Source organism: Cydia strobilella, chromosome 15 (assembly GCF_947568885.1).
Source record: "Cydia strobilella chromosome 15, ilCydStro3.1, whole genome shotgun sequence".
Classification (NCBI taxonomy): domain Eukaryota; kingdom Metazoa; phylum Arthropoda; class Insecta; order Lepidoptera; family Tortricidae; genus Cydia; species Cydia strobilella.
The window spans coordinates 16,222,755-16,234,698 of record NC_086055.1 but is presented as its reverse complement, the minus strand read 5'-3'; the positions used below and the strand labels follow the sequence as shown (position 1 = coordinate 16,234,698).

General features: G+C 37.3%; 1 protein-coding gene across 1 annotated transcript; it reads left to right on the top strand.

The window, feature by feature from the left end:
- Positions 1-360: 360 nt before the first annotated feature.
- LOC134747962 (uncharacterized) lies at positions 361-10,873 on the top strand. Its single transcript, XM_063682639.1, has 6 exons — positions 361-368; positions 1,884-1,968; positions 5,798-5,884; positions 6,429-6,608; positions 8,398-8,527; positions 10,072-10,873. The coding sequence occupies exons 1-6, from the start codon at positions 361-363 to the stop codon at positions 10,140-10,142; spliced, it is 561 nt and encodes a 186-aa protein (XP_063538709.1). The 3' UTR covers positions 10,143-10,873.
- Positions 10,874-11,944: the final 1,071 nt, after the last annotated feature.

Here is an 11,944-nt window from a genome sequence, read left to right as displayed (position 1 = left end):
ACACTCTTTGATAGAGAAAGATAGTCTTATTGCGATTCCTATAAGAGGAAAAAGAAAATAGTGACATGCTTTGTCCTTATCACCGACCGGGTGGCATCATAGGTAGGAGGCAATGGCGAAATATCGAAATTTATAAGACTGAAAGAGAAAAAATCCTATGCTGCCCAAATTTTCTACGAATATTCTTTCTCTTACCCCCGGTCGCTCGGTGGCGCGTCTATAACTACTTGTATATAATATGTCTATGTCAAATACCCTATTTATACCCTTGACTATCCCACCAACGCTTCTTAGAATTTGAGCTTTCTCATACTTTACTAAGCAATGACATTACCAGAGCTTGCGACTGCAATCGGAATAATGGTCGCGTGAGTATCGATTTGTGACAGCGGATGTGCGCAGAACACAGCCTCCCCGTTAAGGGGCCGCACCACCAAGAGAAATGTATTTATTATTATTATTAATTCTTTATTTCAGATAATTATTTTATCCATAGAATTGTTAGTTTGGCTTATGACTACGTTAGTTACTTACTACTACTAAATTATTTAATTATTTACACACAGTTCAATCCAGAATTTCAGGAAGGTACATGTATAATCCACCCTGTCTGCTGTGACCTTGAGTATACTGTTGTGACTGCTCCGAACCCGACACAACAGAGACGCTATTCGCTTACGCCTGACGGCATAGAAGTCGAATTCGGATTCGGCATAGGAGTCGGATTTAAGCTTAGACTCAAACATCAAACATTTATTCAGCAAATAGGCCACAGGGGCACTTTTATATGTCAATTTTTACAAACAATAAAATTAACCCAAAATTACAAAAAACAATTACATAAATATAAATGTCAAATTACACAAAAAAAGCTAACAAAAAATAAACAAACAACAGAAGTACTAAAATTGTTTAGAGATGTAAAAGTCTCTAGGTGTCAGAGATAAAATGTATATAATAATAAAAAAGATCATCAAATTATCCAGAGACTAAATTTAAAAGTGGAAAATTAATGCCTTGGGTGAGACTTGAACACCGCATCTGGATGACGTTTCTGCTTGTTAAAAATTAAATAAAAAATGTACTTACCGTAAAATGTAGCCACTGCTCCAAAATTTGCAAAACATACAAAATAAGAACTATTACGACGAACTTAGCCCACTAAAGAGATCTCTTGTACCGTAAAATGTGCCTACTCTGCTCCAAAATACGAAATTTAAAATTATTATATTATGGTACTTAAACTATCGTGAGACATATTTCCCAAAGAATCCGAAACATGTCGCCAAAAGCGACTAAAAATAAAAGTGAGTGAAACCGTACTGATCCAAATATTTTATTATATTGTGGTAGGTATGTTGATAATTGATATAATATGGCCATTTAAAGTAGGCCATCACTACTAAGTATTATGTTCAAACAGCACATAGACTGGTTAAGGGTCGCCATGTACGGATGGATGTTTTTAATAAATAAAATAGAATATTGATTACATTGTGTTTATTGGTCAAACACATCTTACAGACTGCCTCGATACATGATTGATACATAGCTTATATTATAAGTGCATAAGTAGGTAACTCTACACTTTGCAAACCGGTTTGCATTCCCTACTCTAAGCTAAAATCGGTCCCAACGTGACGTGAAAATATCTACAAAAATACAGTAAAACCCGCTTAAGAAAATTCTGAAGGGAACACGAAAAAAACGCATTCATATTGTGCGTAAGCGTTAAAACTTCGCGATTAAACAGATCTCGAAGCGAAGCGAAGCTAATTAAATTAGGTACAGTACCATACTTTTATTGAAAATAAAAAAAACACAACATACCTACACCTACTCCTTAAACCCATTTCCCTTATTTAACGACGCCCCCTTAACAGTTTCAGCAACAGTCAACCTCGCAGCGCGGACCCTGACAGCCGAGATGCTGCCGAGCTGGTGACCACCGGAGTCTGTCAGTGTTCAGTCAGTCAGTAGTCAGTCAGTTTAGCATGGCGAAGTGACTTATACGTGGAGTGGGCATACCATGGTATGAAAGTGGTTTTGATGTTTTAAGTATTTTTTTGTGGATTGTGATTGTGTCCCAGGTAGCAAAATGACGTCATTATGACGTCAGCGACGTCATAATGACGTAATAATGCCGTCATTATGACGTCGCTGACGTCATTTTACGTCATTTTGCTACCTACATTTTGCTACATTTTGTCATTTAACTGTCTTTAAAACGACAGGGCTTAGAGTAAATCTGATTGTGTACAAATTTAGTTTCAAACTCAAACTCAATTTTTTTTTTTCAAGTAGGCTTAAAAATAAGCGCTTTTGACAAGTCATACAGTCATACTCAAGAGAAAATAAAATATAACAAACATTCACTGAATTAAATAAAAATTTAAACAAATACAATTGGTAACAATTAATTGTTGTAGTTGTGTATTAGGCTAAGCCTATCTGCTCTACAGGAAAAAAAAAAAAAAATTTTTTTTTTAATTTAAACAGATTTTTTGATTTTTCTACCGTTGCTGCCATTATTTTACATCACTTCAGTTTTTGTGAGTTTTCAAAAACTAACGTTTCTGACAAAACACCTTTTAGATTTTTAGGGTTCCGCTTCCGTTCCCCAGCATAATATTTGAGAATGCAATGATTTCTTTTTATTTTTTTTTATAGCAGACTACTGCTACCTACTAAGGTATCTGTTAATTTTACAAAAAATATTAGGACAACCGGTCTGGCCTAGTGGGGAGACGGGAGTGACCCTGTCTATGAAGCCAATGGTCCTGGATTCGAATCCCGGTAAGGGCATTTATTTGTGTGATGAACACAGGTATTTGTTCCTGAGCCATGGATGTTTTCTATGTATTTAAGTATTTGTATATTATATATATCGTTGTCTGAGTACCCACAACACAAACCTTCTTAAGCTTACCGTGGGATTTAGTCAATTTGTGTAAGTAGGCCCCTAACTATTTCTTCAAATGTGTGTGTAGTTTATTTGTGTTACTGTTTTGAAAAATAAAAAATAACTAAAATTCGCCATGTTCGTTTTTGGTCAAAACGGAACACAATTCATTACAGAATTATATTTACGGAATAATGAATTAAGCTTATTAAGAGTACGTGGCCAAAAAAGCTCTGAACCTGCCGGAGAAAGAGAGAGGCCAGGGACGCCCGCCGTCAACATGGTGGACCAGCATGACCCAATTACTTAAGAGGAACAATTTACCCGATCCGACAACCCTCGACAGAATCTCGTGGCGCAAAATAATTAGGAGAGCCGACCCCACCTCAAGTGGGATGGAGCAAGGAAGAAGAAGAAGAGTTTTGAAAAATTAAAAATAACTAAAATTCGCCAGGATCGTTTTTGGTCAAAACGGAACACAATTCATTACAGAATTAAATTTACGGAATAATGAATTAAGCTTATTGTACGTCATAAAAAAATCTAACGTAATGTAACTCCCCAGGTAGCAAAATGACGTCAGCGACGTCATAATGACGGCATTATTACGTCATAATGACGTCGCTGACGTCATTATGACGTATAAATGCTACTGGCGTCGTAGGTATACCAAGGTATACCTACTTAAATTCCTTTTAAGTTTAATTTAGTTGTGGCCTGACGAAGCCTGCGTTTCGGATATATGGTCGCTAAACAAAAACTTTCGTATGTAAAATACCACCAACCAAATACAAATCATACCAAAGGCACCATATATGATAAATAAAGTCGACACATAATAATATATCTTCCATAACCGACGACCGACCGGGATGGCCTAGCGGGTAGTGACCCTGCCTGTGAAGCCGATGGTCCTGGGTTCAAATCCCGGTAAGGGCATTTATTTGTGTGATGAGCACAGATATTTGTTCCTGAGTCATGGATGTTTTCTATGTATTTAAGTATTTATATAATATATTATATATATCGTTGTCTGAGTACCCATAACACAAGCCTCCTTGGGCTTACAGTGGGACTTAGTCAATCTGTGTAAGAATGTCCTAAAAATTAATTTATTTAATTATTTTACAACCTTTAAGTACATTTGCATGTTACTCTTACCAAAGATAGATATAACTCCGTAATAGATGGATACAGTCTAAGGAAAAAACGTGCCTCGAAAATCACGAAAATTTGATTCTCGATCAGAGGGCGCCACTAGTTTTGGCCTAGTCTCGTATAGAGGGCGTTGACGGTTTTGTTTGTTATTTATAATTTTAACGCATATCAATGGAAGAACATGGGTCAAAATCATATAAAAATAATTAATGCAAATAAAAAAGTCATTTATCCATATTTAAATACATTTTAACGTATTTTTATAAATCTTCATTTTTAGTTTTAAAGTATGTCGATAGATGGCAGTGAATTTACAGCGGTTACAAAATTTACTATGACAGTACCGCTCTATCTAATTATATCCTCATTGCTCTTACGAAGTTACGAGTATATAAAGAATAAGAATAAACAGTCTCGTTTCTTTGTGGCTTTTCTAGTTCCCGAAACTATGTCGAAGGAACTTATTTTGATCCTGGATAGAAATGGGTTCTTCAAAAAAGGAGTGTACAGGTTTTTAAAGGGTCGGCAACGCGCGTGTAATATCTCTGGTGGTGCAGGCGTCCATAGGCTACGGTAACGGCTCACCATCAGGCGGGTCGTATGCTTGATTGCCACCGACGTGGTATAAAAAATAAATAATAATAATGGGATTGTAAATGTATGGCATAAAAAAATAACAAAATAGACGATATTGTAGCTGATTGTACATTTTTTCCAAAATCTGTACCTACCTATAATTGTTCATTAATAAGTTAGGGCCAGTCTTCTAGGACCATTTTCGCGTAGCAGCACGGGATCTGATAGCTGGTACCCATTTATAAAGTTAGGGCAGGTCTTCTAAGACCATTTTCGCGTAGCAGCACGTCACGGGATCTGGAAGCTGGTACCCATTTATAAAGTTAGGGCAGATCTTCTAAGACCATTTTCGCTGTTGTCTGACTCTGAGGGGTGATAATTATGGGTCGTACGGAACAACTCTTATTATGGCGCCGACTGGAAAGCGCAAAAACTAAAATTTGCTATCTCATAATTTTTGGCTAATCATATAATATTATCATGGAACAAGCAATTTTTTCTCGATTTCGGGGTTGATACCATTTACCCCTCAAAGTATACAACACAAACACCAAAACGACGATAAAGCCCATTTTAGACGCGTGTATGTAGTTTATCGCCGCGAATAACATCCGGATATGTTCCCTCGCGCACATTTATGTCGGAAAATGGCGTTGGCGGCAGTTTAACCGTAGCGATAAACATCTTAAATGCTGCCATCTTACACATCAGCAATCAGTATCTTTGGGGCTTATTCCAAATATTTCTGCAGCATTGTAGCAATAGCCTCCTGAGACCCGGAAGCAGTTTTTTGTTTTAGGATTTGGAACTCTTTAGTTACTCTATAAAAGATCAAAATTGATTGTGGTATTCCACTACAAAAAAATGTACGTGAGGTCTGGCAATGTCACGTGATGTAACTGTGATATTTCCTTGATAAAAGCTTTAAAATCGCGACAGCAATGTGACCACTGCAGCTAACTTATCATAAAAATTGACAGTAGCAGACGAGATATTTGTCGCTGTATCAGTAATTTAATGCAGTTGCCATCCAAATGTCACCTTAAGGGTTATACTATCAATATGAAATCTTAAACACGAACTAAGAACTATGAAGAGAAACCTAAGCCCCTTAAAGATTTTTCTTTGACTTCATCTTGATCTGCGTTAACCTTGATACAGGCAAGGATGGAGCTGCCGGTGCTGGACAAGTTCTGCTTCATCTTCCACCTGAGGACAGGATGCATCACCATGGGCATCATGAACTCTGTAAGTTTGCTTTCACACAGATTTCATTGACTCTTTGATATAAAATATGTAGTTTGTAACCTGAAAAAGGACAGGATACTTTCATTATCATCCCACTGCTGAGCATAATTTATGCCTCTCTTAGTACCCCACTTGTCCCGGGCCTGAGCTAATCTCATCCAGAAGTGACCAGCAATCTTCCGGATAAGATACTTTACAAAATTACAAGATTTGAAGCAAACAAATATACACAGTGAAACTAATTTGAAGCATTTGAACCACTTGCCGGTGTCTGTTTTTGTAATTTGGAGTACTTACTTCCGTAATTCCGATGACAATGCAATAATGTGAATAATCTACTAACAAAGAGTTGATTTGACGATGCAGTCGGAAGGTAAACAAAGGAACTCCTCAATGGAAAAACACATCAAGTTTAGACTCATTAGAAAGGTACATATTAGGAAATACTTGATAGACATGCAAATGAGAAAAAGTATATTCAGCAATTCAAGTCACAATTATTTTTGACAGTAACTAGTTTTCATTGTAAACCATTACCTTCCAGATCATAACCTTCGTGCTAGCCGTAATCCTGATCACCTTCGCGGTGGACATCAAGGCAGCATCAGAGTCCAAATCGGAAGATGCCGTATCTTCCGTGGTGTACACCATAGTTGTGCTCATGGTGGTGCTGCTGCTGGTCAAGTTCGTGCTGGATATGGTCTTCGTGTATGCTGTTTATAAGGTAAAGTAAACTTACTTTTAATTCACAATATCACCAGTGGCTGTTCTACCAATTGGACTTATCTACAATAAAACATTATTTTCACCGCAATGCCCAATTTAGCTTTTTATTTGTGATCCGGTAGAAACAAAATAAAAAGTAGACCAAAGTACCGAAGTTGGGACACTCAAGAATTCTCTTAAAATATTCTAGCTTGCCCAATGAGTAAAGTTACTATACTCGCTGCCACTATAATCATCTACCTACTCAGTAGAGTCGTTAGATGTAGTGTACCTAGTTACTTAATTAAGGAAAATGGGCAAAGGTCGACGAAGATAGGGGATGATCTCATCTAAGGGTCATTTTATGGGGCACGCTAATTTCATCCTCGCTCAACGACGCAACAAAAGTTACGGACGATACTGTAGCTTTTATACGAGATGGCCGATACAGATTTATCAACTTGTTACGGTTTTGTTCACATTTTGATGCGACCTTGAAGATCTGCTCCGCTGATTGGTGGTTGCGAAAGTCGTGCGTGAGATGTGCGCCAATCATCAAGACGGTTGGCAAGGTCGTATCAAAACCTGTTCAAGGCCATAACAAATAATTACATTAGAATCGACCTCCATGTTATATCACAGTCGTAAACGTGAAAGGATTGCTGTACAGCATTGCAGCAGGAAGCAGGGAATATAATTTGCAATTTTCATGATAAAATGAATGACGGGAGTTGTTGAAAGTTCCCTAAGACCATCTCGTTTGGTCTTGGTTTCGTCATTACGTAGTCACTCTTATGTTTTAAATACTACGTCCGGCCCTGCGCCACAGGCTTGGCTTCGGGTTAGAGCGATTTAAAATTCATAGAGGATATCACCAAACGGAGTAGCCATTAACAGGCGTTCCCCTCTGTCGAAAATAGTCGGCCAATGGTCATATACAATATATGGACTGACGTTTATCTGACATGGCTATTTTTACGTTATCATTTGACGTTCCCCTCCCCCGCAAAAATCGGCAGACTTTTTTGTACAGAAGATTATAGACAAGGAGCCTCCGTTTGGTTATATCCTCTAAGTTAAAATTCGAATTTTGTTAACATTTTGATATGTTGATACGATCTTGACACGATTCCCTGTATAGGTACCTGTCAATAATCTGTATCTGTTGGCAATAATCACGACAGTAATGCGGCGGCTAACGTCACTCATTTTAGGAAGAAAATTGTCAGATACAGCGGTGGCAAAAGCTGCAGTTGAAATTCGAACGTCACCTTTACGATCCATCGTATCATTATTATTCACAACGGCGGGACTTAATCGCGTAAAATAAGTTTTAAATTTACCTCCGACGTTTCGAGGACGGCGTTGTCCCCGTGGTCTTGGAGAAGACTGGCTTAAGATCATATCATATCATATGATATCAATAAGTATCAAACGACAACATTAGAGTTTTGAATGATTCACGGTTAGTTTCACTAGACTTATATTGACCGGGATAGTCAAAGTCAAAGTCAAAGTGTTTATTTGTAAAACATATTAGGTAAAACTGTTACAGTGGTGTATACAATTATAAAATTGGTCTCACTATGTTTTGTCTTTTGGCGTACAAAAACATGTTCTTAAAATAACTTAACTAACAAGATAAATCTTAAAAATTAAAACATTAAAACTATATAGACCGTAACAAAAGGTTATCACGGTCTTTATCCCGGTCAATATAAGTCTAGTGAAACGACAACATATTTCAAACTCTGAATACCGTTCTTCCTACATAAATTAGTTGGTGATCTAGTATCTTTTGGTTACAGGAAAAGAGCAATTTATTGAAGAAGTACTGCATCTTCTGGGTGGTGTTCCTGGTGTTGTTCATCATCGGCTTCCTCAAGAGTTTGTTTCACATGGGCGCAGGGCACGTCATCGCGCAGATCCTCTTCTTAGGTGAGATATTACTTTGTTATCACTTATCAGCCAGCAGGGTGGACGTTTAAACATGAAGAGGAGCTGTCTGATGAAGTACTGCATATGCTGGGTGGTGTTCCTGGTGCTAGGTGAGATATTACTTTGTTACCAGCCAGCAGGGTGGACGTTTAAACATGAAGAGGAGCGGTCTGATGAAGTACTGCATATTCTGGATGGTGTTCCTGGTGCTAGGTGAGATATTACTTTGTTACCAGCCAGCAGGGTGGACGTTTAAACATGAAGAGGAGCGGTCTGATGAAGTACTGCATATGCTAGGTGGTGTTCCTGGTGCTAGGTGAGATATTACTTTGTTACCAGCCAGCAGCGTGGACGTTAAAACATGAAGAGGAACGGTCTGATGAAGTACTGCATATGCTGGGTGGTGTTCCTGGTGCTAGGTGAGATATTACTTTGTTATCAGCCAGTAGGGTGGACGGTTAAACATGAAGAGGAGCGGTTTGATGAAGTACTGCATATGCTGGGTTGTGTTCCTGGTGCTAGGTGAGATATTACTTTGTTACCAGCCAGCAGGGTGGACGTTTAAACATGAAGAGGAGCGGTCTGATGTGGCTCTGATGAAGTACTGCATATTCTGGGTGGTGTTCCTGGTGCTAGGTGAGATATTACTTTGTTACCTGTGTATCAATGCGTGCGTTAACTATCGTGTAATTATCATCACGCGCTGATAATATTCTGCTGACCAGGGGTCGTAGCACGGTACGCTTATCACCATGCCTGTCACCTTCTAACAAGTATGTGAGTGCGAAAGTGACGGACTTACTGATAGGGCAATCATGCTGCGCGGGCAGCATATCGTTAATTGTCCGATCTACTTTTTCATACCAGCCAGCAGCGTGGACGTTTAAACATAAGGAGGAGTCATGATGAAGTACTGCATCCTTCTGGGTGGTGTTCCTAGTGCTGTTCATCATATGGGGCATTGTCTCGGCGTCTCGCGGCATTGTATTTAAATCGTATAAAAATGGCGTAAGCGCCATCGACAATAAGATCCCTTTTTATAGAAAATATCACATATTTTTTCCTATACTTAGGCAAACAAATTACTCGTATAGCATGAATTTTCTCAAATGATTTTTACGCCAAGACCCTAATCTGTTAAACAAAAGCCATTGTTTTTTGTGCGAGCGGTCAGCTTCCGTTTTGAGCGCGTGTCAAAGCAACAATGTCGTTTAAAAAACTGCTATATCGTATTGGTTTTAAGGTTCAAATCTATGTAATAATATGAGCGCTAGCCTTCATTGAGGTTGTCGCTCGTCCTACATTACCAAAACATAGGTGTACATAGACTTGAACCTTAAAACCACCACGATACAGTTGCTTTTTAAAGGACATTGTTGTTTGACGCGTGGCTTACACGGGAGCTAACCGCTCGCACAAAAGGAACAATGGCTTTTGTTCAACAGATTAGTCTTAGGCGTAAAAATCATTTGAGAAAATTCATACTACACTTACCTAAATAGTTAAAAATATAATATATAACGATGCGGTCTTTATTTTTTCAGCCGAAAATTTCTACTACATCGTCGTGATTCGTAGCTATCTCATTTCGATCCACGAAGACGGCATGCTGTAAGTATAGCCATCTCGTTCACACTTACCTCACAAAGATGTTGAAGTCGCGAGATGGCACGACCATGGACCAGGAGCCTGTTGAAACTGCGAGTGAAATAATGTAACTAATTGAAGCCTTTTCATTTGTCATGTGTTAGCTCTGTCTCTCTCGGACCATAGTAAATAGAATGAGACAGATGATATTTGTCGCGTGACAATTGAAGGCTTAAGTATGCTAAAGACAAGTTTATAATAAAGACATATGTAGAGGTAAGAGTAGTAAGTTGTATTTAAAGTAGTATCAATTCATTAAAGTTTAGCGGTCTTCCGGTACGGAACTCTCAAAATTGTGGAAAAAACGCAGTCTTTACTAAATGCTTGTCTTTAATTATTGGTAAATGAAGGAATGATCGTCATTTATATCAGTTTTACTATATATATTAAGTGTATTTTTTATTAGTTTACACCTTCTGAAAAGCCATTGTATTTATATTAAAAAATTTATTTCGTGAACTTACTAATTTTTAACCTGAAATAAATGTCATATACGAAGGAAAAAATGAACAAAGCCTCCAGTGTCCAGAGCTGGAATCGAACCAGCGTACCCCGTTTACCGGACAGGTGCCTGAACCGCTCGGCTATCCGGTCACGGTGGCATGGGTCGAAATTTCCAAGTATATGACAATTCCCGAAGGCTTGTGGCGCCCCCTGGCCATCTCTAAGGTAGAACAGTATGGTTTTGTTTTGTAACAAATTTTATCGAACAATAACACCTATCTTATACATTTTACAAACTATTACAGATTTTTCTAAAGTTATATTCTATAAAATGAAGGAATCCGAAACATTTTTCTGAAAATATAAATTATAGAAAATATATAAAATGTATGTAGTTTTGTAACTAGTTGAGTGTATACATTGGTGTTGATATAAATATAAATATCATAGATGTAATTAAATAACTGATGTCATATAGAAAGTGTTATATATAATGTAGATACGATTAATACTTTGTTAATAGGTATAGATTGGCCTTTTTAGGGTTTTATGGTACTTAAATATTTTTTAATAATATTAAACAATAATTTAAACTTTTTAATCGGCATCAGCTCCTAAGACCCAAGTTATATTGGGCTGAGAAAATATTTACAGAAAATGAGTTCTACTCCTGTTCGCATAACAAAACTGGAAGCACCATTGCTTACAGACAAATATCAAACATCAAAAATGTATTTAGCAAATAGGCCACAGGGGCACTTTTACATGTAAATTTTTACAAGCAATACAAAACCAAAATTTACAAAAAACAATTACAAATATGGAATCAATAACAAACAAAACCCTGTTTTACAAAGAATGTGAAGTTTCTGGAACTAAACTGTAGGCTGTATAATAATGTTCTGATTTCATTATGATTTTTAATAGAGCAAAAACGAGGAGCTAAGTGAAACGCGTGTTCATTTCAAAATTGCATTTGTTACTTTTCTACTGACGATATCAAATAATTTAAATTATCAAAAAAAAACTGGTTGTGAAACTCGAAGCTTAAACATATCAGTTGAATCGAAACTAATACAATAAATGTGTTGAATTTACTCTATTGTAAAACAGTTGTAATATAACGATGTTAATTTTAGTTTTAAGTATTGTCTTCCATTTGTTAGATGTAAGGATAATTTTTTGATGTAGGCAAAAACTGTTTCATGCGTTATTTTACTTGAAACATTTTTATTTTGTACTAAACCTGTCGTGTACCAAACTGTAAATAAAGCACTCCTCTATCTACCCGGCCGGAGATCTCCGTCCAGTATTTTGTGCCCCGTT

Coding starts and splice junctions, on each gene's coding strand:
- LOC134747962 (XM_063682639.1), top strand. Junction 1,969..5,797: donor CCGGAGTCTGTCAGTGTTCA/GTCAGTCAGTAG, acceptor ACCTTGATACAG/GCAAGGATGGAGCTGCCGGT. Junction 8,528..10,071: donor CGCGCAGATCCTCTTCTTAG/GTGAGATATTAC, acceptor TTATTTTTTCAG/CCGAAAATTTCTACTACATC.